At 46.9% G+C, this 27,595-nt stretch overlaps 1 protein-coding gene across 1 annotated transcript in view; it reads left to right on the top strand.

Moving 5' to 3' along the window:
* Positions 1-27,595, top strand: part of USH2A (usherin) — a 1,656,840-nt gene that overhangs the window by 579,275 nt on the left and 1,049,970 nt on the right. Inside the window, exons 22-27 of the mRNA XM_063919430.1 lie at positions 2,045-2,171; positions 4,550-4,648; positions 5,453-5,641; positions 5,924-6,054; positions 7,613-7,892; positions 26,206-26,409. Coding sequence (XP_063775500.1) covers positions 2,045-2,171; positions 4,550-4,648; positions 5,453-5,641; positions 5,924-6,054; positions 7,613-7,892; positions 26,206-26,409 — 1,030 coding nt within the window. The remainder of the gene's footprint in view (positions 1-2,044; positions 2,172-4,549; positions 4,649-5,452; positions 5,642-5,923; positions 6,055-7,612; positions 7,893-26,205; positions 26,410-27,595) is intronic.

Genomic DNA, 27,595 nt, shown 5'->3' with positions numbered 1-27,595 from the left:
TGATGTATTTAGCACAAGTGACTGGTAGCTGATGGAACCAGAGCAATGCTCAGAAGATAACTCTTGATGTCTTCATGAGTGAATCCTAGGCTTGGCCATCAATTGGAGAGTGAGGAATCTATTTTCATGTCCTTAATACAGTATTGAGAATGCTGCATCATTTGTAACAATTGTAGCGCTAACCGAGGACACTTTGATGAGACAGCGTTTAATAAAATGCTCATTAATTTCATCATTAGCAAGGGTATGCCGAGAAGTAAGCCAGTTTCTTATGTCACGCCCAATTAGCATCTCATGCTCGTAATCCCATTAGTATTGTTGAATTCACTAATGGAGAAAATAATGGGCATAATACCAGGGCACATTAATTGGGCATGACACCAGCTCTGGTTCTAATTATTAAAGTACAATAATGAAATGCCTGTTTGTGAAATAGTAAATGTTTATAAAGGGTGAGGAGACGGAAAGTGTGTTTGGAAAGATGCAATTTAGTCTGATATGTTTGGTTTTCATTTCAGAGCTACCGGGTTCTAAAGCTGAGTTTAAAGTCCTACTACCGTCCTGGGGTATACGGGTGGGGGTATTCTTACTGGAGGTGCTGTGAGTTATACAGCATCGTTTTACTCCTGGCTACACAAACCGATTTAAATGAATCTGACTTTATTTAGCGACTGTGACTCAAACCAGCCTAAACATTTGCTTCACAATCCCTCTTTATTCAGACCGTACAGACAATTGTGCACTCAGATCATCCTCTTGTAGTTACCTTCTAGTATTGTCGAGGCTAGTGGTGAAGGTTTTATAATATTTATTACTAATTATTATCGTTCTTAAAAACCAGCGTTTGTAAGTATCCACCCATTTCTAGCAGTTGTCCATATGCCTCTATTACAGTCTCCAGTGCCTGGTCCGTCTGAGAAAGTTCCAAGTGGAAGGAATCAGACACTGCAGCAAATTGCAGAGTATCACACTATATTTGACATTAATATATACAATATTTTGGTACCGTAGATCACACAGCTCCATAGTACTGCTAGCTCTGATTTACAGTACGGTAGTATCTATAGTTTGTATGTGCATGTGATTGGTGGTATAAGTACACCACCCTATTGGCCTAGTTCTATGCTATGAGAGGGGTGTTGGGACATTGGTATTGTAGGGAGGGATGATGCGGTTTGGCAAATATGGGGGTGATGGATTTGGTGTGAGGGTTAATGGTGTGATTTGGGGTACTGGAGCAATGTTTAATTACTTTTAAATGTATATGACAACTCAGAACAAAAACACCCTGGTTATTTTTTGGTTGCAATAGAGCAGCATACTGTAGGGGTTTAGAGAGGGTACGTACACCGTGAAGGAAGACATACTTTTGCCTCTTACTGTGACATTGCGCCATATTTCTCCCTGATATAGAGATTTGCCCATTTATGGAGGATTGTATTACAATTCAAGGGAATTATATTACGTACTAAATATTTCCCCACAAGATCATTCTTCTGTATGTAATTTTGGCACTTAGACGTATATCATATATACATATACTGCATTAGTCTTTCTTTTGAGAATATGTTTTACAAAGTGAACTCTTCCTTAACGTTATTCTTCGGAATACATGAAAGAATGAATGTGAGGGGTAGACTGTGTCATAATCTGTTTTACAGTCTTTACAATGCAGTTTTTTAAGGAGAACGTTAAAAAAAGTTATGTTTTAAGATTAATATCATATAATTTCTTCTGTCTAACCAAAGAGTGCCCCACAGAGGAATCTTCTTTCTATAAGTGGCGCCTGTGCTAATTATTACCCTTGATGAGTTCACCATATTTACAATGAAGTGTAATGTTTTTCTTTTGGATAGACAATGGGTGGACACAATCAGGGACTGTACTCAATGTTTTAGTTACTTACTGTGAAATATAATGACATTACATTCCCTGGGACAGGGCCGAAACTAGGATTTGTATCACCCGGGGCAAGGCAGTAATATATATATATATATATATAGCATTAATGTGCATTACAGTGGAATTGTCTTTCCTTTACAAGGACTCAGCAGCGACAGTAACTCCCACGAATGATGGCGGTAGACGCTACGATGATAACAACTGGCATCAGATCCTCATTACAAGACATCATGGGATGGAAATTATAACTGTGGATGGAAAGTATTCAGGTAAAATTACCTCTTTCAATAAAGTTGGGGGATTTTTGAGAACCGGTGAACAGGAAAATTGCTGTAACTTTTTGAAACCAATCTCCCAGATCCACCCAGACTGTGCAATGACTGTATGAGATTAAAGATCTTTTACACAATGTAATCTGAATACTTTATGTGAACATATGGGACCATTTATTGTTCCTGGAATACATGAAGGCATTGGGCCACAGGTTTTGTGCTCACATGGTAGGAGTCCGGTGTACTTTTTATTGGGTTTGTTATTCTATTCATGACACATTTTGCCAATGGACACAGAATTAATGACATTAACACACCCTCTTCCATGAGAGCTCCCGGACATGGAAGTGATAGGGGGTGATAAGAGCGGAGGTGAGGCGGCGGTCAGTGTAGGAGGCGGTGGGATGGAGTGTTGACAACAATGAAGTTGGGGACGTTGGAAAGAGTGAAGCGATTGAGACTCTTCAGACTTATCCTGCATCATCCCTGTTTCCATCTACTGTATATATCCACACTGTCCTCCTTCTCCCTCACAGCTGGGCTTGAATTCCGCACTCTCCTCATTGTCTTCTTCCTTCATGGGCACCCTTGACCCATTGCCTATCTTCTCCAACTTAATGCATACTTCCATCGTGCACACCTGTTCACCCAGTCCCTTTCTTCCAGTACTGTAATAATCTGCTTCAAACATTGTCCTCATATCACCCATCCTCCAAAAAACACCATCCTCCAAAAACCCTTGCTTGGTACAGACCCTCTCAAACTATCATGCTATCTTTCTTCTTTCCTTTGCTTCTAAGATCCTTGAGTAACTTGACTCTCACCACCTCAGCCCTTTTCCCTCCTCCCACTCTTTCCTACAACAAATCCAAGATCCAAGGGTAATTTCTCTCTATTCATCCTCTCTGGCACGTCTGATGCCTTGGATACTATAAACCACCCTTTCCTCTTTCAAACTCTGGATTCATTCGGTTTCTTGATTTTCTCTTCTCATGATTGACCTCATATTTCCCTGACAATCTTTTTTTCCCTCATCCTTGCACTCCTGCACCTCTGTCTCCTTCCCTCATCACATAGATTCCACGTTCACAATATCTCTAGAATCAGATCCTTCCTCACCAAGGACACACCCAAACCTCTTATCCATGCATGTGTAAGCTCCACCGTGGACTGTTGTAGCAACATCCTATCTGGCATTCATCTTACTATTCTCTACAGTCTATGCTTAATATGGCTGCCAACCTTATCTACTTCTATCACCCCCTTGCAGACTGCTTCACTGTCTCTCCTTCCCCTCAGAATACAGTCAAGCTCCTCACCCTCACATATAAAGCCTTTAGTCCCTCCAATCTCTCATACATCCTCAACTTCATTGTGGTCAACTATCCCTCCTACCTTCTCCAACACTGGCCGTCGCCTCACCTCTGCTCTTATAACTTCCTCTCACTCGTGTATCCAACATTTCTCTTGTGCTGCGCCACTGTTCTGAGACTCCTTCAAATGAACCCTTAAAGACTCACTTCTTTATAAACATATATCAGCCCTTCTCACAACTCATTAATCAGCCCTTCGGAACACCAATCTTTTCTCTATCCCAGGTCACCCACCTGGTTACACCCCTCCTCTTAGACTTTTAGCTCTCAGAGAGAACTTCCCTCTTTCTCTGCTCCCAGCACTGTCCTTGCCACCATTGTGCCTCCATTCTACTTCTCCTGTCTCCGGCCAACAACTCTGATCCTGCCATCTGCCCACTTGGTGAGTGCAGGTTGGGTGCTAATTTACTTCCTACTCCTCCCACAACCCCAAAGAGGAGAATTTGGAGGGGGGCAACAAAGAAAAAAAAGAGTTCAAAAAGTAGTGAAAGATGCTGAAATTATTTTAGGAGAACAGTTTATCAATAAAACCTTCTCCAGATGGAGGATTACCTGAGCATTGTTCTGCATCTGTGTTGTGATTGCATTTTGGGATATCCGTAAGTAACTGAAGACTGATGAAGAGCGTCGGTTTATGAACTAAATCTTAGTGCTGCCATTATTTTTTGTTACTGGTGAGTCAGGAAGATTTTTGTAATGATTTAGTAATTTTTAGGAAAATGAGACCAGGTCACGCCCCCATACGCGCATTCCAGTGTGGCTCGTGGTCATGCCATTACATGTAGAGTGATGTTACAATGAAGAGTAGTGTGGAAGTTATAGGGATCTAGGGAAGTACGTCCGTGTTATTAATGCTATGGTATATCTGACCCGGCTATAACAAGGGTGACAGCCACTGTCTCAGGAGATATTCGGATAGCACACAAGTGGATGAGGCTGCAGCTCGTGTTTTACCCTTTCCCGTCCAGTGAGTGTAAAGAGGTCCCTGTTTAATCTCTCCAGGTTCTGCGGCAGCCAATGGCCACACAGTTGTTGGGGAGAACACTACACTGTTTGTTGGAGGCCTTCCAGAGCACCCTTCTACCCAGAGACAAGCCACCGGTAATTAGAAACAGTATACGTATATAATCTATCCACTTGCCCATCCATCTCTATCTACCATCAATCTTTATGTCTGTCTGTCTGTCCATCCATCTCATATCTTTCTACTTCATATCTGTCTCTCTTTTTCATATCTGTTTATCTATCTCATACCTAATTTCTCCGTTGATCCATCCGTCCATACTGGATTGTGCAGTAACAGTATACAGCTGGTATAAACGTCAGTTTTGCACATAAGTCCTGATTCAGAGATTTGCGCTACTGCCGCTGCACCTGCGAACGTTTACACAGCGGCTGTGCCATAATATGCAAATGTCGCAGCTGCCGGGATTTATAGTGAGACGCCCACCGGCAGCATCCCTGAACCGCTGATTGCGTACAAAGATGCCACCATTCGACGCACATCGGACAAACATTGAGTAGCACTGTGGTCACGCAGGCTGGCCGCTGGAAGTAAGATGCTGGAGCCATTGTAACCGTGTATGGGATCGCAGCCGCAAGCTGGGACACGCATCCAAAACGGTTACGACATGCCTGAGTCTGAATCGCCAGTGTCCCGTTACTCCCCACGAATATCCCTGATTGTCTCTCCTCACTGCGACCGCCCATCCATCCCGGCACATGCGCGGTGCGACTTATATGCGTAGTGGCGAATAAATAAAACTGCATTGCGTACAACGCTTAATTGACTATCCGCGCTCTGAATCAGGACCGCCACCATTATTACAGTTACGTGTCACATTACGCTGCGTGACCAATTGTGGATTCAAGAAAACATTTTTATTTATTTTTCATCTTGCTCAGGCAGCGCAAATATTATTCCGGAGACTTTTGCTGGTTGCCTTGGTGACATATTGGTACAGCACAGCGTCCGTCCTAATGAAGAATGGGAGCTACTAGACTGGGATAAGGCAGAAGAAAGAAGCAATGTCTATGAGAGATGGGAGGGGTGCCCCGAGACCGTAGAAGGGGGGGCACATTTCCTGAACTTCGGTAATGCCAGAGATACTGTACAGTGACTGTATATCAGGCCTGGCCAACCTGTGGCTCTCCAGCTGTTGTAAAACTACAAGTCCCATCATGCTTTGCTACAGTTTTGCTATTAGGGAAGGCTAAAACTGTGACAGGGCATGCTAGGATGTGTAGTTTCACAACATCTGGAGAGCCACAGGTTGGCCAGGCCTGCTGTATATTGTGTGCTGCGTCCCTGGATAGTCTATAACGGTGCAATATACTAACGTACATGTTTGTGCTTTTATGTGTGTATTATTACAGGTTTCCTTGAACTTCCTCCCACCGTATTCCCGGCTGGACCAAGCTTTGACATATCATTCATGTTCAGAACTGACCAGCTGAGCGGACTTCTGCTCTTTATCTACAACACAAATGGCTTAGATCATATCATGGTACGTACAGTAATAACATCACTGCCCTTTCCCGCACATATTCCTGATACTTCAATTACGTCATCACTGTTATGATACTTCTAATCAGACCTACAGTATGCTTTGTCATGGTATACAGTGTAACTGCTGTTGTCAAGGAACAATAAACCCAAATATAAATAAATTCTTGTCACGGCACGGCATAGGAAGGTGCGGGGGAGGGGCCAGGACTTACCCGTCCGGGCGCTCTGGAAGGGGCCATCCGGTGGGGGTGCGGGCTGCTGGCGCCGGGCAGTATATGCCGCCAGGGCGGCTAGAGGCACTGGACGTCGAGTCCGGTGATGCAGGCTTGGAGCTGTGTCCTCGGCGCCGGAGGTTGTGGGCAAAAAACCTGTCTTGCCCATAGTTCTCTTAATTAAGTAATTCTTGCGGCCAATCGTATTGGCGCGGCTGGTATAAGACAGGAAGGCCTGGAGGAGGGAATTCGCCAGTGCAACGTCTCTCACAGCCATTGTGGTTTCAGTTCTCTGTGCTCCTCCACAGTATCTGTAGTACCGGGCTCCTGTTAGTCGCAGACAACCCACGAACCCTGTTACAGCTCCAAATCGCTCGACACAGCCAGCCGTCTCAGTTCCAGCTATCAACCAAGCGGCCTGCTCCCAGACGCCACAGTAACCTACCCACCGGCAACTACCCACTAGCCCTGGGTTAGGGTAACCGGTGCCTCTCAGCCTTCTGCCGGCCTATAGTTTCTTTGATTTCAAGCAATTGGCTTTGGCAAAACCCATTTGGTCTTCACCCTATGTCATCAAAGCAATAAATCCGTGCGCAAAACCTTCATCCGTCCCGCTCGTCTGTTATTTAAAGACCCAAGTGCCTACGAGCCTCCTGTACCGAATCCGGATCCTCAGAATTCCTCAGACGTGACATTTCTGGTATGAACCATAAATGTAAAATTCACTGCAACATAGGAGTAACATTCAATTACAGGTGACTCTCCTCCCAAACTGTTAGGACGGAGTAGATGGTGGATTTAGGGCCTAATTTAAGGTTGATTGCAAAAGCAATATCTTCCTCTAATGGGCAAAACCATGAGCACTGCAGGGGGGCAGATGTAACATGTGCAGAGAGAGTTAGATTTGGGTGGGGTGTGTTCAAACTGAAACCTAAATTGCAGTGTAAAAATAAAGCAGCTAGTATTTACCCTGCACAGAAACAATATAACCCACCCAAATCTAACTCTCTCTGCACATGTTACATCTGCCCCACCTGCACTGCACATGGTTTTGCCCATTAGTGGAAGATTTTCCTTTTGCAATCAACCTTGAATTAGGCCCCTAATCACATACTGTATGTGTAAGACGTCCAGGTTTTGAATGTATGGAAGTCCCTGGTGATGGGTTGGTGTGTTACCAGTGTAATCCTGTGGCCCAAACGTTACAATAATTGAATTTTGAGATTTCATGATGATAACCCTTTATTGTGTACTTCTATTTTAGTATTTGAAGTTTAGAAATTTACTGTACACATTAAGTTGCTAATTAGACTTCATATATTTATATAATTTTTTTCTTTATAGGCTCAATTAAACAATGGAATTCTTACCTTGGAGTGTAAGAATAAGTCCTGGCAGACACAGGTCAGTCTCTGGGCCGGCCTGTCCTATTGCGATGGGCGATGGAACAACGTGCACCTAACAAAAGAAGGATCTTCACTTTCGGTGCTGCTCAATGACTTGGAAGAACGCGTGGCAGAATCTGAAACGGCAGCGCTAGAAATAAACGTGACTTCTCCGGTGTTTGTAGGAGGAGTCCCAGAGAGGGTACGAAGCTTGTTCCCGGAACTGCAGGCGCTGCAAGGTAACTCTCTTTAAAATCAGTTTCTATGTATCAAGCTTTGGAGGGAGATAAAGGGGGGTAGTTGCCCAAAGCTGCCAATCAGCTAATAGCTGTCATTTCAAAGACTGCGCTAGATACATGACAGAAGCTTTGTGCAACGTCTCAACTTTATCTCTCTCTAAGGCTTGATACGGATCCCCTAATGTAACGGAACTTTGTTCGGTAATATATTTTTAAACACGGCTCATTCTGCAACTACTGTGTCTTGTCTGTCCGTCTGTAGCAAAATAAAAACTCCCATAGAATCGATCACAGTCCCCTGGGGAAGAGGTTATGCCTGAGGATACACCGGGCAAACGTTAAGTACCTCTGTATGGTGGGTACCAGGGGAAAAGTAAAAGTGGCTCCTATAGATTAATAAAACTAATGTGCTCCCCATATACAGTATATACATGTTGGAGTCACATTATTATGACCGTCGGCTAATAACCAGAGTAACCGCCGCGTGCGGCACGGACAGCGGCTAGATGGGATGTCCTGTCGTATTAGACACACGTCTGGTAGCCCCCAGGATCATTGTGACGGTGAGCTGCTCTACTGTAGCGTGTCGGTCAGCCCTCACGCACCTGCGCAGCCGACGTTCACTTCTCACACAATGGCACATGGCGCTCTGCGGTTTCTACGTCGGTTATTTGCAGTGGTGCCATTTGTCCAGTCACGATACACCCTCACCGCAGCAGCACGCGGACAGGTCACAAATTGCGCTGTGTCAGAAATACCGCCACCCTTGGCCCAAAAGCTGATAATCATCCCTTTTTGCACCTCGGATAAATCGCCCCTTTTACCCATAACAGCAACGAGTGATATGTGTGCAGACGGCCTATCACACACCTTATATACCCACCAAGCCATCGCACATCACGTGACGTACTTCATTGGCTACACGCTGCCGACGTCACATGCAGGAGGTGGTCAGAATAATGTGACTGGACCGTGTATATGTGACAGGAATCCAACACAAGAAAAAACACAAAACTGGGACTGCGCAATTCACTCTGATATGGATATTTATTATCACATAAAATTAATCTCTTAAAAATACATATAAACACATATACTACTAGATGCCGGCCAGCATCACATAAAAATAATAATATGAAATCAATCAATATATTACCAATGGTTCTAGTAATAGAGGATATATTACTTGATTCCAATATATACCTAATACACCTTATATATTAGATTTTATACGCTAAAAATTAATGAACCATTAATAACTTTCTCTTGAAATATGAGTAATATCACTTCCAATGGATTTAGATCAAAATAGATTGTCCAGCGCTTTTTTATGGTTTGTGATATGCAACAATGCCGAGTATTTTTCCTTTTAGATAGTGATATTCTGTCCCAGCACAAATTCAGTTAATATCTCGATCCAAGCCAGAAAGTCTTTCTCCTCAATTAAAAGACATCCCCATTCAGTTATGCACTTAGAACCACATTATCCACATGTCGGGCTTCTGCCGTTTAGCTAAGCAGATCATACATGATAATAGCCTCTTAAAAAGCAATTATAGCGTTCCACTCTTTCAGGGTATAATACTGTGCCTGTACAAGTGTTCTTGGATAGATCGCTCCCGGCTGGTATAGCCTTATCTGGAGTCTCCGGGTTCTCACTGCGGCGTAATTATCTACCCAACCACTGTGGGATTTCTTATGCCTGCGGCCGGCCGGCCCGTTAGTGTCTCCGCTGCTAACTCCTGTAACGACAGACGCGTTTCCCCGCCTTCTATTGCGTCGGCGGCTTCTTCAGTGTCAGGAATCCAACACACTTTATTTCCACCTCAGGCAGGATACAGCTTTGCATGCAGGGTTTGCAGGTCAGGTTTTACAGGCAGTTCTTAAAACAGCGGGTTAACATTCCAAGTTCAGGTAATCACAAACACTGCATATTCCAACTGGCTCCTAAGTCCTAACATAACCCCAGATGCCCATCTATCGCCCGGCCACTTGCTGGCATCAAGAATCGCCCGGCCACTTGCTGGCACCAGGAGCAATGACCTACCGAAACAAACACATTTTCTCTTACGTCCTAGAGGATGCTGGGGTCCATATTAGTAACATGGGGTATAGATGGGTCCACCAGGAGCCATGGGCACTTTAAGAGTTTAATAGTGTGGGCTGGCTCCTCCCTCTATGCCCCTCCTACCAAATTCAGTTTAGAAAATGTGCCCAGAGGAGCCGGTCACAGCTAGAGGAGCTCTACAGAGTTTGTTATTTTACAGGGAGGCTGCTGGCGAGAGCCTCCCTGCAGCGAGGGACTGAGGGGGGGAGCAGTGTCCGCCCTGCGTGGTCTTGAGCCAATGCTCCCGCTGACTGGACAATGAGCTCCAGAGGGGTCCAATTGTGCCCTGCCGCAGGGGAATGCTCGCCCCGGCAGCCAGCCGCCACCCCCTCAGGGAGCTGAAGTGTGGCGAGTGAGTCACTGTCCCCCCTTGCAAGCGGGGGGACAGTGTGAAGAAGGCAGCTAGAGGGTAGGAGCGCGGTCTTATCCGCGCTCCTGGAAGGCTCAGTGGTACTGCGGTGCGGCGCTGGGAGGGGTACCCTGGGCCAGCTCCGGACCCTACACTGACCACTACAAGCCTGTCGGGGTCTGCGGATCCAGGCCAGCACAAATCCTCCGGCCAGTATAATCTGTCAAAGAGCGGGAAGACAGCGTCATTGAGGGGGCGGAGCTTCTCCTCAGAGCGGACCCAGCAGCGTTCAGCGCCATTTTTTCCTGCCTGCACTCACTACCAAGTGGATCCAGGTCCCTCCAGAGCAATCTCCAGCTGTCTGTACAGTACAAGGGGGTTGTAGAAAGGGGGGGAGGCTGTATAAAGGCTGTGTCACCTCTTAAGGGACACAGTCAGCACTGGTTGGGGTCTCCCTATACCTCTAATAGCGCTGTGTGTGGGCTGGCTCCAATATCTGTGTCTCTCTGCCATTCTTGGGGGGAAACTCTGTCTACATAATACCCTGTGTTTGTGGGGTGTTTGGGGGTGTGTGACAACATGTCTAGAGGATTTGTCTTCCCAGGAAGACTGCATTCCATGTAATCAGGATTGCACTGTTTTAGCACAAATCCCAGCTAGAGAGCCAGAATGGTTAGTCTCTCTGAGAGGGACTATTTCTCAGATTTCTGATAGAGTTGCTAGGACTGAGCATGCCATTCAGGTCCTCCAGTCCTCTATGGTTGTATGGTCTGATACTGACTCCTCGGGGTCCCCTGCGGTACATTCTCACAAATATGCACTTACAATTATGCAGGATGACACGGATGTATTGAAGGGGTCAGCATCACTTGCCAAGGGGGTGCAGTTGATGATTGAGGCTGTTAGGGATGTTTTACACATTTCGGACACAGCTCCGGAACAGGTGGAGAAGGCCTTCTTTACAGATAATAAGAAGCCCCCCCTCACCTTCCCGGCATCCAAAGAATTAAATGCTATCTTTGAAAAGGCATGGGAAACTCCGGAAAATAAATTCCAGATTCCCAAGAGAGTCTTGATGGCTTTTTCCTTCCCAGAGGAAGATAGGAAGAGATGGGTGTCCCCACCGATAGTAGATGCCTCTGACTCCAGGCTGTCCAAACAGGTGGTGTTACCGGTCCCGGGATCTACCGCGTTAAAGGACCCGGCAGATCGCAAGGTGGATGCTACGCTGAAATCCATTTACACGGCCTCAGGGGCTATATTGCGGCCTACTATAGCCTGTGCTTGCATTGCTAAAGCTATTGCCAGGTGGTCAATCACTCTGCAGGAGGAGTCGACTTCGCTAGATAAAGGTGACGTTGATTTATTTTTACGTAATATTCAGGATTCTGCAGGGTTCCTGGTGGACTCCATGAAGAACCTGGGTTCCATGGCTGCGGGGATCTCCTCCATGTCCGTCTCGGCTCGCAGGGGTCTCTGGCTGCGCAACTGGTCTGCGGACGTGGAATCCAGGAAGAGTGTGGAGGGCCTACCATACAAAGGTCAGGTTCTCTTTGGGGAGGCGCTGGATGCGTGGGATGCCATGGCTACTGCGGGTAAGTCTCCTTTTCTCCCCTCAGCTGCACCGGCTGCGAAGAAGCCTTTTTCATCAACCGCGTCACAGGCCTTCGGCCCGCGAGGCCTAGAAAGAATAAGCCTTCGAACACCTTCTTCAGAGATGGTCGTGCCAAGGGAAAGAAACCTGCTCCCGCAGGTTCCCAGACCCAGAAGCCCGCTTCGGATACTCCTAAGTCCTCCGCATGATGGTGGACAGCTGGGCCTGGAGGAGGGTTTGGTGGGAGATCCCCCACCTCACCGTTTCTTCAAGTCAGGCTTGCCAGCCCTGCTGGCAGACAGGACAATTCTTCTGGAGGCCATCAGAAAATCGGTGGCGTCAGAGGTTATTGTTCTGGTCCCACTTCAGCAGTGGAACAAGGGTTATTATTCGAACCTTTTTGTGGTACCAAAACCGGATGGTTCGGTATGGCCTATTCTAAACTTAAAGTCTTTAAACCCTTATCTCAGGGAGTTCAAATTCAAGATGGAATCTCAGGACTGACGGAGGGGGTGTTCCTGGTGTCTCTGGACATCAAGGATGCTTACCTCCATATTCCCATTTGGGCGCCGCATCAAGCATATCTCAGATTTGTGCTGATGGACGATCACTATCAGTTCCAGGCGCTGTCATTTGGACTCTCCACAGCACCGAGGATCTTCACCAAGGTGATGGCGGAGATGATGGTTCTCCTCTGCAAATGGAGTGAACATAATTCTATATCTGGACGATCTCCTGATCAAGGCGTCGTCCAGGGAGAGGTTGTTGCGGTCCATCGCGCTCACGACACAGCTGCTCAGGAAACACGGTTGGATCCTTAACCTTCCAAAGTCTCACCTGGAGCCGACAAGGCGTCTGTCTTTCCTGGGAATGATCCACGACACGGAAGTACAGAGGGTATTTCTCCCGGTGGAGAAAGCGTTGGTGATTCAAACAATGGTCGGGGATGTCCTAAAGCCTACCCGGGTATCGGTTCATCAATGCATACGCCTTCTGGGAAGATGGTTGCCGCCTACGAGGCACTGCAGTACGGCAGGTTTCATGCTCGACCTTTTCAGCTGGACCTATTGGACCAGTGGTCGGGCTCTCACCTACACATGGACAACAGGATATGCCTGTCTCCGAAAGCCAGGATTTCACTCCTCTGGTGGCTGCAACTTCTGCACCTTCTGGAAGGGCGAAGGTTCGGAATTCAAGACTGGATCCTTTTAACCACAGATGCAAGTCTAAGAGGTTGGGGAGCAGTCGCTCTGGGGGAAACCTTTCAGGGACGTTGGTTGGATCAAGAATCACTTCTCCCAATAAACATCCTGGAACTCAGGGCAGTGTACAACGCCCTTCTGCAAGCAGCACACCTTCTACAGGATCGGGCTGTTCAGGTACAGTCGGACAATGTGACCACAGTGGCCTACATAAACTGACAAGGCGGAACGAAGAGCAGGGATGCCATGTCAGGTGTCAAAAATCCTCATCTGGGCAGAAAGGCACGCGGTGGCGATGTCGGCAATCTTCATTCCGGGCGTAGACAACTGGGAGCAGACTTCCTCAGCAGACACGATCTCCATCCAGGGGAGTGGGGCCTCCAGTTTGGTTAAGCAGTGTTGCAGGAGCCTCTGCGCTCTTCCTCCCGTACTGGGAGCTTTGGTACATCCCCATGGTACTAATATGGACCCCAGCATCCTCTATCTAGGACATAAGAGAAAATAGGATTTTGGTTACCTACCGGTAAATCCTTTTCTTGTAGTCCTTAGAGGATGCTGGGCGCCCGCCCAGCGCTGCGTTTTCCTGCTTTGGTTTTATAGTTCCGTTCTGCCAGGTTCCTAGGTAAGTTCTCCGTTATTTACGGTTTTTCAGCTGTTGCTGAGGTTTTCCGGCATGTTGGCCGGATTTGCTTGTTGTGTGAGCTGGTATGAATCTCGCCCACTATCTGTGTAATTCCTTCTCTCAAAGTTTGTCGTCTCCTCGGGCACAGTTTCTAGACTGAGCTTGGTAAGAGGGGCATAGAGGGAGGAGCCAGCCCACACTATTAAACTCTTAAAGTGCCAATGGCGCCTGGTGGACCTGTCTATACCCCATGGTACTAATATGGACCCCAGCATCCTCTACGGACTACGAGAAAAGGATTTACCGGTAGGTAACCAAAATCTTATTTTTAATGGTAGTAGACAAGTTGAAAAATCGTACTGTATTCTATCAGATTTGTTGCCGCAGCTCCAACCCTGCAAAAGCCTGCCATGCCACAATAACCTCACGTGGAAGTATGCTGTCCCAGCCACACTATATATATATATATAATATATGTGTGTATTGTCGAAGTCAAAAAATATTACATAAAAAGAACATACAAACTACACACATATGAGTCGCTATACTTGCAAATACGCGCAGCGAGCACAGCAATATATGGTAACACACGCATTTATATGGACATGCCACAGAGATGGATTCGACACTTGTTTCATACAGTACATGATTATAGTGATATCAAGCGCCAGACATCATGATGATTTAAAATTATATATAATGAAGTAATGTCATGTATGTGTATTATTTGAACGAAACATATTTGGTATTTAAACAACCAGCTTAATGTGTAGATTAATTTGATACTTGTTGTTAAGTTGTAGGACATTGTGACAGATAGTTATGATTAAATGTATAAAAGCTAAAATCACTTTTATTAGAACAATAGATATTCCAAATAGGACAGCGGACAGGAAGCTCAGGCCAGCCCCTTTGGACATCCCCAAGGCTTAAAGCTGTTCAGCATATACAAAGAGACTAGTGACTCATCATGAATGAGTGAGTCCCCTCCCCCAGAAACTAGATAACACACTGCTGACCACACAGGAGGTTAATTCCTGTTTGGTCTCAGAGTAAGATGGAGTCCCAGCATGATTCACAGAGAGAGAGGGAGACATAAGCATAAAGGGAATGGTATTGTATCGCTGGCATGTAACTGTATGTAACTGTATGTTTTAACTGCTTACTGTGTGAGTGTAACCATGTAACTATAGGTATACTGTACATTGTAATATATTGAATTCATATCCTTTTAATAACAAATATATACATCAATGAGCTTTGGAACTCAGATAATGTGTGGGTGTATTGTTTTCTCTTATGGGATGCAGTGTTTTGCGATGTATAGCGCACATTCATGGGATATGGCAATAAGATGTGCAGGCGTTTACAATATATATTAGAGCGGGCATTTTAAATATTAGTGAGTAAGCAATTTGGCATTTACAGTGTGTATATATATATATATATATATATATATATATATGTAGCCAATTTCTCTTAATAAATAATGTGGTCCCTTTCAAGAATACAGATGTTTCCTCATGTATTGAATATCTTTGTCATATGGTGCAAGACCCCTAGTGCGACTGTATCACTCCGAGAGGTTCACTCAGTGGTGCCAAGAGGAGGGGGGGGGTTAGTCTTTACCTGGGCTCAGGCCTGTTGGAGGGGACCAGGTCCCACAGCCCCAGATTTTAACAGCGTTGTCATGGAGCCGGGAGAGAGATGACACTGCTGTGTGCTGCGCTAGGGAGAGAGAGGACACTGCTGTGTGCTGCGCTAGGGAGAGAGAGGACACTACTGTGTGCTGCGCTAGGGAGAGAGGACACTACTGTGTGCTGCGTTAGGGAGAGAGAGGACACTGCTGTGTGCTGTGCTAAGGAGAGAGAGGACACTGCTGTGCGCTGCGCTAAGGAGAGAGAGACAGCTGCTGTGTGCTGCGTTAGGGAGAGAGAGGACACTGCTGTGTGCTGTGCTAAGGAGAGAGAGGACACTGCTCTGTGCTGCGCTAGGGAGAGAGGGGACACTGCTGTGTGCTGTGCTAAGGAGAGAGAGGACACTGCTGTGTGCTGTGCTAGGGAGAGAAAGGACACTGCTGTGTGCTGCGCTAGGGAGAGAGAGGACACTGCTGTGTGCTGCGCTAGGGAGAGAAAGGACACTGCTGTGTGCTGTGCTAGGGAGAGAGAGGACACTGCTGTGTGCTGCGCTAGGGAGAGAGGCAGCTGCTGCAGTGTCTCCTCCCTCCCTGCTTGATGTGCGAGGGGGTGAGTGATCCCATCCATCGCCCGCTGCTGCTAACTCGGTGCCCCTCCCCCCAGTCCAGCTAAGCTAAGCGGCTGCACAACTGTTAGCATCCCTGGGTGCACCATAGTGACTTCTTTTAATTTTGTGCCTTAGTTGCATTGCAGACGCAGCAAACCGACACTAGGCTGAGGAGAGAGATAAAATTGTGAGATAAAGTACCAGCCAATCAGCCTCTGTCTTCCATTTTATTGGTTGGTACTTTATCTCTCCTAATTTTATCTCTCTACAGGCTATGATAAATACCCCCCCTTGTGTCACACACGTACAAAGCCGCAGATGTAACACAGTGGAACTTGCTGTATCGTAGCACTTCATATAGCGATTCGGTCTCCGTCGCACACACGCGTACAGATGTAACACATAATATTGATCAGTGCAAGTCAGCAAAGTACTTTAGTCGCATCCGGTTGTTTTATTTGTGAGAATAAGTTGCACATTTTGAGCAAGAAGGAAGTTTACTGCGACTGAGTCACTCAGGACTTGGTGCACCGAGAGTGTCTGTTTGGCGCTACTGAAGCCATAGTGATTAGGAACGGGATGTAGTTAAAATGCCGACGGGATCCCGATATCCCGAAGGTTGCCATAAGCCCGGCGTCTAAATGCCGACGGAGCTCAGATTCCCGGCGTCAAAATACCGACACTCGGAATACCGATTGTTCATACAGCAGGACGCGCTCGTGTCTTGATGAGTTGGGGGGATGGTGCTTAGGTTAAGGCACTAGAAGTGGTGTTCGCGTGCAGAGATGGGAAGGTTATGGTTAGGTGCTGGGTAGAGGAGGTTAGGGTTAGGCACGTTCACGGGAGGTTAGGGTTAGGCACCAAGGCGGGAGTGTTAGGGTAGGGGCAGAGGATGGTTAGGGTACCTTTTGGTGGGCTTTCTGTATTTTTGTGGGGATATCATATTGATTCCTTAGGAACACCTCTGTAGTTAATATCTGTAGTGAAACATGGCACTAGGTTCTTGTGGTGGAACATTAAATTCAAATAGAGAAGCCACACCTACTTCCAGTGGGTCACGGCCGTGATGTTTGGCAGCGTTGGGGGGAGGGAGTTGGTATGGCTCCCCTATTTGAATTTAGGACTGCGTTTTGGAGGTGCCGCTGGTCAGGGTCGGACTGGCCCACAGGTGTACCAGGGAAACCACCGGTAGGCCCCACTGCCTGAGGGCCCACTCCTTTCCCTGGGGATCAGGTTCCAGACTGTGCACTTGGATTATACATGGTAGATATGTTGCATTACTACACTAAACTATTGTGTATTTGAAGCCTCTGTGGAGGCTGTCCACACCCCCTTTATAGGCTGGCCACACCCCTAAGTATGGGCCCCTATCACTGCATTCCCCCAGTGGGCCCTTCATGTCCCAGTCCGACACTGCCGCTGGTATGTTGCCATAGGGTGGCACAAAACACTTCTGTCTGGAAGTGACGGTGGAATGCTGGAACACACATAGAGGCCCGGGGACACGCACGGCTGATTGCTGGTGCGTATGCAGGTGCCAAAACTGTGTCTCCTAAAAGGAGTATACGCCTGCTTCTGCAACGCATGCTTTTACTTTGCTATAGTGCGCTGTGTGCGTCCCATTCACCAGGATCATCCTCGCCGTCTGCGCCATTTATCTGTTCCACAAATCCTCATCGCCACAAAATCTAAATTCTAACAATATGGAAATGAATTCGGGGTGATAGCCTCCACAGTGCACCCAGCGCAGGTCACGAGACCGGCTCTCCTCTATATGAAGATTGGACATTTACATTTACAGACTTCGTTATGAATGGCTCGTACAGGGTAGCGTCTAGTTTCCCTTCGTGGAGAGGACCTTTCCCATAAGCCCCTGGGTCCATGTCACAAACTATTTGGAATAGTAACCTGCGGCGAGCGGAGCGAGACACCGAGCCCGAAGCGTAGCGAGCGTCCAATGGTGCATAGAAAAAAAAAATTAACCACAAACGAACGGAGAAAACATTTAGGTGCTGTAAGGGCGGAAGTTCTCTCCTGCCCACTCGTTACATCACTTCCAGGTCCTGATCACGAAGGGAACATAGACACAACCCTCGTACAGTGATAAGTATATGACCAGTAGATAAAACAGGAATGGCGCCAATAATATAAGAAGCTTTATGTGAATGTTGTGCAGTGTAATTACGTGGGATGCATCAATAATATATATTTTATTAGATCATTGTGACTGCAAGGAATAACTGAACGGCTTACGGCACCGTAGTTACTAAGTCCTGATTTGTAATTTTCATGCCGTCTGATTTACTGAGGTGAAGAGGATATAAACACGATCACCAATGTAAGACGGGGACTGAAGATACACTAGTGGAGTCTTATCAGTAAATGTCATTAGTAAGAGGGAGGACTGTACAAGTTGTGGGAAATTAAATCGCAGTTTATGATGCAAAGTTGTTTCTGCCAAATTGGTGGACGCGTGAGAGGTCATTTTGCTATTAGTTTCGAAAATGTAAATTATTAACATTTAACAGCATGCTGGAATGTGATAAAACAAGCTGGGTTTCAAAAACCCTCAACAACACGATACAGCCATACTATGGGCTGATTCACATTTCTGCGATATGCCGATATTTACGCAGTTGAGAAACTATTGAGTGACGTGCGCGTACCAAGGTACCTTAACGATATTTATCCCACGGCAACGGATATTCTTCTCTTTTTCTAGATTTGCTGGCGACAGGGTGCCGTTCCATGTGACACTGGGCAGTGACAGTGCTGTCACCTCAGTCATGTGGCCAGGCCGAAAGCACGCCTCCGCCTCCTTTTCCCACCCCCTGCATTTGGGGGACATGCTCCAGACACTTCAATATAGTTTTGTCCATACCCTCCAATCTTAGGTAGAGTGTCCTATATCTTATAATAACAACTATATCCTAGTAACCATGTCATTACAAAGTGGATTGTCCAGGAAAACTGAATGTTTGCTATAGGAATGAGGTAATTAAAACCTCTAGGATGGGGGCAGGCTGATCACATGACTTAGCCTGTCTATGGATTGATAGGGGGTGTGTCTGTGTTGGACTATATAAACGCTCGGGCTGTGGACCTAAGCCTCTGTGTTTCAGTCTTCCCACCCAGGCTGTGGGCCTAAGCCTCTGTGTTCCAGTCTTCCCACCCAGGCTGTGAGACTAAGCCTCTGTGTTCCAGTCTTACCACCCAGGCTGTGGGCCTAAGCCTCTGTGTTCCAGTCTTATCACCCAGGCTGTGGGCCTAAGCCTCTGTGTACCAGTATTCCCAGCCAGGCTGTGGGCCTAAGCCTCTGTGTTCCAGTCTTCCCACCCAGGTTGTGGGCCTAAGCCTCTGTGTTCCAGTCTTCCCACCAAGGCTGTGGGCGTAAGCCTCTGTGTTCCAGTCTTCCCACCCAGGCTGTGAGCCTAAGCCTCTGTGTTCCAGTATTCCCAGCCAGGCTGTGGGCCTAAGCCTCTGTGTTCCAGTCTTCCCACTCAGGTTGTGGGCCTAAGCCTCTGTGTTCCAGTCTTCCCACCCAGGCTGTGAGCCTAAGCCTCTGTGTTCCAGTCTTCCCACTCACGTTGTGGGCGTTAGCCTCTGTGTTCCAGTATTCCCGCCCAGGCTGTGGGCCTAAGCCTCTGTGTTCCAGGATTCCCACCCAGGCTGTGGGCCTAAGCCTCTGTGTTCCAGTCTTCCCACCCAGGCTGTGGGCCTAAGCCTCTGTGTTCCAGTCTTCCCACCCAGGCTGTGGGCCTAAGCCTCTGTGTTCCAGTCTTCCCTCTCATGCTGTGGGCCTAAGCCTCTGTGTTCCAGTCTTCCAACTCAGGTTGTGGGCCTAAGCCTCTGTGTTCCAGTCTTCCAACTCAGGTTGTGGGCCTAAGCCTCTGTGTTCCAGTCTTCCCTCTCATGCTGTGGGCCTAAGCCTCTGTGTTCCAGTCTTCCCTCTCATGCTGTGGGCCTAAGCCTCTGTGTTCCAGTCTTCCAACTCAGGTTGTGGGCCTAAGCCTCTGTGTTCCAGTATTCCCACCCAGGCTGTGGGCCTAAGCCTCTGTGTTCCAGTCTTCCCAGCCTCCTTTGCTTATAGTTTTCTCGGTTGGTGATTGATCGTTGGCTGTTCTGCGGAGGGAAAGAGCATCAGTTCACCAGTCTGGGTGCAATACATTATTTTGGGTGTGCTCCCTTTGTTGACTGGCAGTTGGCTGTACCACCCTAACGGGGGGCGCAGTGTCATCATCCAAATGGGTGGGAAGTCAAGTAGTCAAGTTAGAAGGCCAGTGTATACCGTTTGTACACCTGCAATGCATGTTGGTTGTTGTTATTGTGGATTGTGCATACAGGGGCGTATCTACCCATTGGCCAGGATGGCACTCGCCAGGGGCACCAGGCAAGGAGGGGGTGCTGCCTGGCTGTGCCATCCACGGCCAGGGGGTAGAATCTAGTAGTACTGTCAGATTTGGGGACTGTTTGTTAGTGCCAGTGTCAGGCGGCAGCGCACCGCACCTCACTTGTAATCAGACTCAACATAAACTACAGCTCCCAGCATCCCTTGTTGCTGCGAGCTGTAGTTTATTTTTAGCCTGATTGATCACTAGTGCAGTGCTGTGCCGCTGGACACCGGCGCCGGCAGTAACAGACAGTCACAAGGTACAATCCGGATTAAGGGAGGGGAGGGGTGGCACAGGTCGGTTCCGGTATGAATGGTCGACCATGTTATGGTCGACAGTCATTAGGTCGACCACTATTGGTCGACACATGAAAGTCCGACGCATGAAAAGGTTGACATGAGTTTTTTTACTTTTTTTGGGTGTCGTTTTCTGCATAAAGTGACTGGGAACCCCAATTAGTGCACCGTGTCCCCTCGCATGGCTCGCTTCACTCGCCATGCTTCGGGCAAGGTGACTCGCTCCGCTACCGCTGCCCTCGGCACAGATTACCGTTCCCAATCGTAGTCCACGTGGATCGTAAAGTATGGAAAAGTTCCCCAAAATATTTTTTTTTTTTAAAACTCATGTTGACCTTTTCATGTGTCGACCTTTCACGTGTCGACCATTTTCATGTGTCGACCATGTGTCCATGTCGACCAATAGTGGTCGACCTAATGACTGTCGACCATAACATGGTCGACCATCCAAACGGATACCGCACAGGACTGCACTGCACGGCATTGACCTTCGGGAAGTGGACGGAGTGTAAGCAGGGGGGCGGGGCTACACAGCACTCAGTCAGTGCCAGGCAACCCAGCAACATGGAGGAGAGGGGGAGAGGACAAGGAGCTACTAAAGCACATGCATTGAGTGTACCCTGTCTGTATGTGTGTCTGTGACTGCATTCATGTATGTGACTATATGTGTATGTTTGTGTGTGTATAAGTATCTACTGTATTTATGTGTGTATTCAGAGCCGGCCCTAACCAATATGATGCCCTAGGCAAGATTTTGGCTGGTGCCCCCTAGCACCGCCGCTAGTTCTGCAGGAGATGCCTGGCACGAGTCAGCTGGCAGCTCTGCTAACGTCGGGCGCCTTTTGTTTAAGAAAATGCAGATTATTTGCATTACTATGTGGCTAGGTTGCACAAGCAGTTTTGCTGATTAAAATGATATGCAGCATGCCTATATACTGTGTGCGACTGCAGCTGTATCTGCATACAAAATGCTACATTACAGTGATTTCCAGGAATACACGCAACGTAGCATTTCGTATGCAGATACAGCCACAGTCACACACAGAATATAGGCATGCCGCATATTTTAATCAGCAGAAGCTGCTGGTGCCCGTAAGCATACCAAATGCCCTAGCATTTGCCTAGTTTGCCTATGCCTAAGGCTGGGCTCTGTGTGTATTAGTGTGTAACTATATATGTATGTGAATAAGTGTTCAACTATATATGTATGTGACTGTATATATGTGTGCATGTGTGTAACTATTTGTATATACTGCATGTGTGACTGTACTGTATATCATATGTACTGTATGGGGGAGATTCAAATGTTTGAAAAGTCAGTTGGGTGTCTGTTTTTTCCTGTCTATTAGATAGGAAAAAACAGACACCCAACCGACTTTTCAAACATTTGAATCCCCCCCTATGTGTTTTGTTTGTGACAGTATATATGTAAGTGTATATGTGTGTGCCTGTGGGCAGGATCAGATGTATTAATGGCAGTGGGGGTTACTCGGTAAGGAGTGCAGATTCTGCTAAAAATCTATTGCATGCTGGGGGATGCTCATCCATCATAGGGCAAGGCCGCCCACCATGCTGAATGGCCTGCTCAGCGACTGCGACAGCAATTATATTGTGGTTACAGCAACTGTGGACGTCCATCTGCAGCTAGGCTGCATATGCAGGTGGTCTGCCGCCATTTTGCACATAGGGGTGGCTGCGTGTGATGTCACTTAACCACCCCGAAAATGCACCCCATTTTCCCCACGCCATCCCCGCAATGGTCCATAACCACCCCCCGCCCTCCCCGCGAATGCCTCTGCCTGTCAGTCAGACAGAGGTGTTTACAGCCAATGTGATCCAATCGACGGAGCGCTGAGAACAGAGAGATTGCAGTCGCATCCCTGAATGCGGCTTGACCGCATTCCACTTATAAAAATAGAAATATATTTACTAGCACTGGTCCACATTTCTATTTTCTGTTTGCATTCCCCATATGCCTTCTATAGACAGTGTATCCTATAGGGGTACTACTATGTGGCATAACGTGAATAAGACACACTACTGTGTGGTGTAATGTGATACTGTGTGGCATAACGTGAATAAGAGACACTACTGTGTGGTGTAATGTGATACTGTGTGGCATAACGTGAATAAGAGACACTACTGTGCGGTGTAATGTGATACTATGTGGCATAACGTGAATAAGAGACACTACTGTGTGGTGTAATGTGATACTGTGTGGCATATGACACTACTGTGTGGTGTAATGTGATACTGTGTGGCATAACGTGAATAAGAAACACTACTGTGTGGTGTAATGTGATACTCTGTGGCATAACGTGAATAAGAGACACTACTGTGTGGTGTAATGTGATACTGCGTGGCATAACGTGAATAAGAGACACTACTGTGTGGTGTAATGTGATACTGTGTGGCATAACGTGGATAAGAGACACTACTGTGCGGTGTAATGTGATACTGTGTGGCATAACGTGAATAAGAGACACTACTGTGCGGTGTAACTTGATACTGTGTGGCATAACGTGAATAAGAGACACTACTGTGCGGTGTAATGTGATACTGTGTGGCATAACGTAAATAAGAGACACTACCGTGCGGTGTAATGTGATACTGTGTGGCATAACGTGAATAAGAGACACTACTGTGCGGTGTAATGTGATACTGTGTGGCATAACGTGAATAAGAGACACTACTGTGCGGTGTAACTTGATACTGTGTGGCATAACGTGAATAAGAGACACTACTGTGCGGTGTAATGTGATACTGTGTGGCATAACGTAAATAAGAGACACTACTGTGCGGTGTAATGTTATACTGTGTGGCATAACGTGAATAAGAGACACTACTGTGCGGTGTAATGTGATACTGTGTGGCATAAGTTGAATAAGAGACACTACTGTGCGGTGTAATGTGATACTGTGTGGCACAAGTTGAATAAGAGACACTACTGTGCGGTGTAATGTTATACTGTGTGGCATAACGTGAATAAGAGACACTACTGTGCGGTGTAATGTGATACTGTGTGGCATAACGTGAATAAGAGACACTACTGTGCGGTGTAATGTGATACTGTGTGGCATAACGTGAATAAGAGACACTACGGTGCGGTGTAATGTGATACTATGTGGCATAACGTGAATAAGAGACACTACTGTGTGGTGTAATGTGATACTGTGTGGCATAAGACACTACTGTGTGGTGTAATGTGATACTGTGTGGCATAACGTGAATAAGAGACACTACTGTGTGGTGTAATGTGATACTCTGTGGCATAACGTGAATAAGAGACACTACTGTGTGGTGTAATGTGATACTGCGTGGCATAACGTGAATAAGAGACACTACTGTGTGGTGTAATGTGATACTGTGTGGCATAACGTGAATAAGAGATACTACTGTGTGGTGTAATGTGATACTGTGTGGCATGACGTGAATAAGAGACACTACTGTGCGGTGTAATGTGATACTGTGTGGCATAACGTGAATAAGAGACACTACTGTGTGGTGTAATGTGATACTGTGTGGCATAATGTGAATAAGAGACACTACTGTGCGGTGCAATGTGATACTGTGTGGCATAACGTGAATAAGAGACACTACTGTGCGGTGCAATGTGATACTGTGTGGCATACCGTGAATAAGAGACACTACCGTGCGGTGTAATGTGATACTGTGTGGCATAACGTGAATAAGAGACACTACTGTGCGGTGTAATGTGATACTGTGTGGCATAACGTGAATAAGAGACACTACTGTGCGGTGTAATGTGATACTGTGTGGCATAACGTAAATAAGAGACACTACCGTGCGGTGTAATGTGATACTGTGTGGCATAACGTGAATAAGAGACACTACCGTGCGGTGTAATGTGATACTGTGTGGCATAACGTGAATAAGAGACACTACTGTGCGGTGTAATGTGATACTGTGTGGCATAACGTGAATAAGAGACACTACTGTGCGGTGTAACTTGATACTGTGTGGCATAACGTGAATAAGAGACACTACTGTGCGGTGTAATGTGATACTGTGTGGCATAACGTAAATAAGAGACACTACTGTGCGGTGTAATGTTATACTGTGTGGCATAACGTGAATAAGAGGCACTACTGTGCGGTGTAATGTGATACTGTGTGGCATAAGTTGAATAAGAGACACTACTGTGCGGTGTAATGTGATACTGTGTGGCATAAGTTGAATAAGAGACACTACTGTGCGGTGTAATGTGATACTGTGTGGCATAACGTGAATAAGAGACACTACCGTGCGGTGTAATGTGATACTGTGTGGCATAAGGCGAATAAGAGACACTACTGTGCGGTGTAATGTGATACTGTGTGGCATAATGTGAATAAGAGACACTACCGTGCGGTGTAATGTTATACTGTGTGGCATAAGGTGAATGAGGGACACTACTGTGCGGTGTAATGTGATACTGTGTGGCATAACGTGAATAAGAGACACTACTGTGCGGTGTAATGTGATACTGTGTGGCATAACGTTAATAAGAGACACTACTGTGCGGTGTAATGTGATACTGTGTGGAATAACGTGAATAAGAGATACTACTGTGCGGTGTAATGTGATACTGTGTGGCATAACGTGAATAAGAGACAGTACCGTGCGGTGTAATGTGATACTGTGTGGCATAACGTGAATAAGAGACACTACTGTGCGGTGTAATGTGATACTGTGTGGCATAACGTGAATAAGAGACACTACCGTGCGGTGTAATGTGATACATTGTGGCATAAGGTGAATAAGAGACACTACTGTGTGGTGTAATGTGATACTGTGTGGCATAACGTGAATAAGAGACACTACTGTGCGGTGTAATGTAATACTGTGTGGCATAACTTGAATAAGAGACACTATTGTGCAGTGTAATGTGATACTGTGTGGCATAACGTGAATAAGAGACACTACTGTGCGGTGTAATGTGATACTGTGTGGCATAAGGTGAATAAGAGACACTACTGTGTGGTGTAATGTGATACTGTGTGGCATAACGTGAATAAGAGAGACTACTGTGTGGTGTAATGTGATACTGTGTGGCATAACGTGAATAAGAGACACTACTGTTCGGTGTAATGTGATACTGTGTGGCATAACGTGAATAAGAGACACTATTGTGCGGTGTAATGTGATACTGTGTGGCATCATTTGAATTGGAAGTACTATTGTGTGGCCACGCCCCTTCCCCACATACCATGCCCTTTTTTGATATACCCTCCTTATTTCAATTATGTGGGGTGGGGGGGATGGGGCACCAGCCCTTACTTTGCTAGGGGCGCTCGGACCCCTAGTTACACCCCTGTGTGCATATTCTGGCGTCTTTGAGGCCATACATTCCCTTACATATAAATAAATACTGTAGCTAACAGTTTCTCTGCCAGATGCATGTCTCTGTGTCTATTATTATTATTATATTGCTGTTACATGATTGGCATACGTGGCACACCTCATCCGAGTGAAGGGTTAATGAAATGAATCTCTGTCCATCTGCAGGTTTCGGTGGCTGCATGAAGGATCTCAGTTTCTCCCCAGGCGTGGTTGTGGCCACTGCAGAGGTGTCCAGCTCGGCTGTGAGAGTCAGTCTGGATGGCTGCCCGTCTGCCTGCGGCTCTGTCACCTGCAGGGGGAACGACTCCACCATCATCTACAGAGGGAGAGAGCAGCTATTCCATGACCATAATGTGCAGCCATTTACAGGTACGCGGCGTCCTGCCTTGTAGCCTATGGGGGCGATGTAGCAATCCTGAGAGAGAGATAAAGGGGGTCATTCCGAGTTGATCGCTAGCTGAATTTGTTCGCTGTGCAGCGATCAGGCAAAAAATCGGCAGTTCTGCGCATGCGTATGCGGCGCAATGCGCACGCGTGTCGTATGGGCACAGCGAACGATGTAGTTTTGCACAGGGTCTAGCGATGCATTTCAGTCGCACTGCTGGCCGCAGAGTGATTGACATGAAGTGGGCATTTCTGGGTGTTAACTGACTGTTTTCAGGGAGTGAGCGGAAAAACGCAGGCGTGCCAGATAAAAACGCTGGCGTGGTTGGGTAAACGCAGGCGTGGCTGGCCGAACGCTGGGCGGGCTTGTAACGTCAAATCAGGAACTGAATGGTCTGAAGTGATCGCAAGCGCTGAGTAGGTTTTGAGCTACTCTGAAACTACACAAAAATATTTTGTAGCCGCTCTGCGATCCTTTCGTTCGCACTTCTGCTAAGCTAAAATACACTCCCAGTGGGCGGCGGCATAGCGTTTGCACGGCTGCTAAAAACTGCTAGCGAGCGAACAACTCGGAATGACCACCAAAGTACTAACCAAACAGCTCCTGTCATTAAACCCAGCCTGTAACATGGCAGCTATGAGCTGATACTTTATCTCTCTCCAGTGCAGCGTGTCATCTTATTACACTAATGACAACTACGTGACCAGTACACAGTTTAGCACTTAGGCTGTGGGGCTGAGTCAGACGCGTCTCTTTTCACAGACGCAAATAACGAGTTTTAGCTGGAACTTTACACATTCTTCCCTATTTCCGGTTGCATGGATCATGGCGTTGGGTGACCATGTGACTGCGCAGGACTGTTCTGTGGGTGTGGCGTGGGCATGTAGCTAAAGCTCCGCGCTATGTGTGTCGCGCATGCGGAGAAGGGACGCCTGTGTCTGGCAGGTCTCTTGCTCCCGGCATTAGGCTACTGCCAATACGAATGATGACGGTTGTCACTGTAGATGGATATACACTGGGCGGAGCCACATCCCGCTTGTAGCCGCACGGATCCTCCCGTTGGCATAAGACGGCAAATCTGGCTTCCGCGACATCAGGCAAACAACCCCACGCGGCCTCTGACTTAGAATAAGCCCCTATGTAAGCATAGGTAGTGTGTTATAAGTGGGT

This window comes from Pseudophryne corroboree, chromosome 4, assembly GCF_028390025.1.
Source record: "Pseudophryne corroboree isolate aPseCor3 chromosome 4, aPseCor3.hap2, whole genome shotgun sequence".
Lineage (NCBI taxonomy): Eukaryota > Metazoa > Chordata > Amphibia > Anura > Myobatrachidae > Pseudophryne > Pseudophryne corroboree.
The sequence above is the reverse complement of the archived record's forward strand: the minus strand, read 5'-3'. Positions and strand labels throughout refer to the sequence as shown.